The 4232-nt window shown below is 35.6% G+C and overlaps 1 protein-coding gene across 1 annotated transcript in view; it reads right to left on the bottom strand.

Annotated features, from left to right (window-relative positions):
• THADA (THADA armadillo repeat containing) overlaps positions 1-4232 on the bottom strand; it is a 379793-nt gene that overhangs the window by 282606 nt on the left and 92955 nt on the right. The window contains exons 23-24 of the mRNA XM_023735532.1: positions 3056-3188; positions 218-331 (exon numbers count right to left, since the gene is read on the bottom strand). Coding sequence (XP_023591300.1) covers positions 218-331; positions 3056-3188 — 247 coding nt within the window. The remainder of the gene's footprint in view (positions 1-217; positions 332-3055; positions 3189-4232) is intronic.

The raw sequence follows: 4232 nt of genomic DNA, 5'->3' as shown, positions 1-4232 counted from the left end.
AAAAATAGCTCATTTTGGTCACTACCAACAAAAGGACAGGAAAGCCATCAAAAAATCATCCAAACAAGCTTCAAATGTCTGTCCTACCTTTAAGAGTTCTATGAAAATGAGTTCTATATCTTTACCAGATAGTTTTTTTTTTTTAATTTAAAAGATACAGCAAAGATTAAAACCACTGCCTTCTTAGCGGGGCTTGGGTGAGTGTTTCTGTTGTTACCTGGGGGACTGTGCTCTGTGAGTCCTCTGTAGGCCTAGCCAAAGACATTAACTCTTTCATTGTTATTTTCAACAAATCCATTTTGCCTTTCTTTGGTTCAGATGCCAACAATGCCTATGGAAAAACAAGGCAAAAATTAACAGAGTTTTCCTTTAACACACACCTACTTGCTGCTTCCCAGAATCAATCTGAAAATGCAAAATCCCCTTTATAAAAACACGTGGTATCCAGGCAAGTTAATTAAGTCATGTGGCCTTGGGCAATTCACTTAACCTCTCCATTTCTCAGATTCTCCATCTGTAAAACTAGACAGTAAAATTATATGATCTCTGACGTCACTTTCAGTTTGTTTACTAATTATATAACTCAAAGGTTGAAAAATAGCTCTTGTTGGCAATACCTTAAGGACCATAACTGGGTGGCAGGTCTCAGATACAATAACCAAGTCAATTTTAGTAACAAATTTTTAGACCAAGAAAACTCTTTTTTAAAAAAAATCTCTGGATTAAATTTCTTATAAGGATTTTAAAACTCACTGGAGATAGGTCAACATTTAATTCTCCTTCATTAGAGTCTATACTGCAGGACCAACCAAACTGTCAACATCTGAAACTCCATGGGACAAAAGGAAGTATTATAAACTCCAAAAGGGTCCTGTACTTGAATTTTCAAGGAGCAGCTTACTCACTTGGGGTATAACACTTTGCTACTATCCAATAAACATAAAAAAAGGATACCAAAACCACTTTGGGCATGAAAAGGAACGGAGTACCGATATGCACTACAATATGATGAACCTTGAAAACATGGCAAGTGAAAGAAGCCAGTCACAAAAGACCACATGTTATATGATTCCATTTATATGAAATGCCCAGAGTAGGTAAATTCCTAGAGACAGAAAGTTACCAGTGGTTGCTTAGGGCTGAGAGTAGCAGGAGTAGAGAAGAATGGGGATTGACTGCTAATGGGTACAGATTTCCTAATGGATGACGTACTAAAATTAGGTTGTCACGATGGTTGTTGCACAGATCTGTGAATATACAAAAAAAAAAAAAAAAAACCCATTGAATTGTGTACTTTTAATGTATGAATGGAGCCCAGGTGGTGCAGTGGTTAACAGCTATGGCTGCTACTCAGTTGGGCAGTTGTACTCAGAATTGACTCAATGGCAATGAGATTTTTTTTTTTTGAATGTATGAATTCTATCATATGTGAATTATATCTCAAGAAAGCTGTTCAAAAAAAATCACTTCACTCACATTCTCAACTCCCTACCCCTGTATCTACTTTTCATACATAGCTACTGGCTCCCAAGAGAGTGAAAAGTGTCAAGCTACCCAGCTTCTTTCGAAGCACTTACATAAGGGAAGAAAATAAAGACATACATACAAAATAGCTAGGTTTAAAAGAAATTTCTCACAGTGTACTTACCCTCAGAAAATATATATATATATCTGAAAAGACTACTCAAAAAAATTTTTATCTTTCTAATTGCTCAAAAGGTAAACTCACAAAGTAGGCCGTTTTTCTCCACACTTAATGCTATGCTAAGCAGACTTCCATCATAACAAGGAATATAATTTTACTGGTAAGTCAGACTAAGAGAAATAGGGATGCCCTGTGAGTAGATTTTTCTAATAATTTTGATTTTATTCAACTAAAATAAATAAGAAAGCAACATGCTGTTACTGAAATGTCTTCTGGAAACCATGGCTTTCTTTTCCTCAGAGGGCTGGCAGTAGTTATGACTGTCTTGCCAAGGAAGGGGTAAGAAAGCGCATCTCCTGATTGCTCTACTGCCATGACCAATATTTAGTTAAGTTGGGCACCAGAGGTGGAATAAACATACAGCTCAGAACATGTAACCAGTCCTTGTTGTTGCCTTAGTATCTGTCCTCAGACAAATGAGGCATAAACACATTAGGTCAGAATGGATTACAGAACAAAGAATGAACCACACTCATTCAGGAGGGTTCAGAACAGACTGGAGCTGATTTCTGAAGGTCACCAAGGTCCAGCAGGGCTACCCCCTGATAACCTCTGAATCAAGCCAACAACTTCTGCAATTGGTGCCCATTGTCATTGTCATAAACAAAACTGAAAAAAAAAAACATGAAGGGACTTTCGGAATTTGCAAAAAGAATAAAAAAGGGAAGGAATAATATGGGGACACTAAAAAAGAGACTTCATTTCATTTATTTTTATTGCTTAATTACACCTCCTTAATCCTGGCTTCTACTCGTTAAACAAAAGCCTTTCAGGCTGAGGTCTGATTTAGTATTATGAAGATTTTGGTTTTTATTCTTCGAATTCATAAAGGTGACAGCCTCCCTCTTCCATTTCTACACCATAGAAATATTTTTCTATCAATAGCAACATCTGGGTGTGCTGATGTGGAGTAATCTTTAAGGTACATTACTTTAAAAAGCAAGGGACACATTTACCACAATTAAAAAAAAAAAAAAAGCAAGGACAAAATAGTGTATATATTGTTTTCATTTCTGAAAAAAAAGAAAGACGCATATGTACACACACACACATTCTCATATGCAAAGGGGCTCAGGAGTTAGGCTTCTTGGGCTCAAGGCTTAGCTCTGCACTTATGACCTCGTGGCCTTTGATAAGTAACTTAGCTTTTCTAACCCCCAGTTTCTTCAAGAACAAATCTGTCACAGGAACACACTGTCCACACATTAAAACAAAGTCACAAATGCAATGGTACTGAAAAGCCAAAAGTGTCCCTATGCAATACACTCACTCACATGTCAAGGGGGTTAAGAATACGCTATTATCAAAAGACACAAAGAAATGAACAAACAACTCTAGCCTTAGAAATACCTGTATGTAGAAAGGAATCCCAGCACTGCGCCTTGTAGCACAGAGTTTAGATGAAGGATCACTGCATTTAATTTCCTCTAAAACATTCCATAACCACTGTTCCGGTAGCTTTTGCAGACTCACATTAGGGCACCTAAGACGCATATACAAGCAAACGTTGGGAATTATCAGGTACCAAAAAGTTAAAGCAGAAACTGTTGCTATATATTAACATTGTTAGAAAAGAATGAATACCTTTACATTTGGAAGGTAGAAATCATGAAAATGTCTTAATTTCTACTTTTCACCTACTTTCCTCTTTATTATGGGTCTTAGGATTTGAAGCTACTGAAGATGCCACTACTTACAAACGCTCTGTGTAAGTGGCTGTCTGCAAAATAAGCTTTGATACCCATGCTTGTTCTGAAGGAGGTTGATCAAGCACTGATTTTTTTTATACTACACAACTCAAGATTTCCGACAAAGTGTATATAACTTTTAGTTTACTGTATTATGTTCTGAATTTGTGGAGATTATATATATTTGAAGAAAACACATTTTAAACTCTATTTTAGTAATCATTTTCATCTCTCTCAAAATGTGACATACCACAAGAAAATTTTCAAGCAGGTTTTATAGAGAACTAGGAAAGCACAGTATCTGGGAAGAGGCATAAATGTTTTGAGGTTTCAACATTAGAACATTGTTATTAGTGAGCTTCTGTCCTATTACATTAAGTGATAGCTGAGAGTGCTTAAAAACATTTAAGTTTTTTTTTTTAACTTTTAAACATACGCCCTGTTTCCAAGTGTATAACATTTTTCTAGGAAACAGCATATTCAGTGGCAGGTCTACACAATTATTTTAAGAGGATCATAACCGGATTTAACTAAAATTAATAGTATATAAAAATAAACACATGAAGTCCTAAGGAAAAATGCTCTTTGTTTAAATTGAGGAACACATTCTACAGAGAGAGAACTGACATTTGTAGTGAGACGCAGATCTCTTAGAAACATATTTTGGGATTTTACTCTGTATTCTAGTTTGCTGTAAGATAGAAAGCATTTGTTTCGGACTAAACATTCCAATAGCAACTCAAATTTACCTGTATATTTTGCATCGAACAAAACAGTATATTAATAATATTACTTTTAAGGAGGCATTTTTAAAAAAAAGTTTGACATGGCCTAAAAAA

The sequence above is a fragment of the Trichechus manatus genome, unplaced genomic scaffold (genome assembly GCF_000243295.1).
Source record: "Trichechus manatus latirostris isolate Lorelei unplaced genomic scaffold, TriManLat1.0 scaffold00005, whole genome shotgun sequence".
NCBI classification, from domain to species: domain Eukaryota; kingdom Metazoa; phylum Chordata; class Mammalia; order Sirenia; family Trichechidae; genus Trichechus; species Trichechus manatus.
The sequence above is the reverse complement of the archived record's forward strand: the minus strand, read 5'-3'. Positions and strand labels throughout refer to the sequence as shown.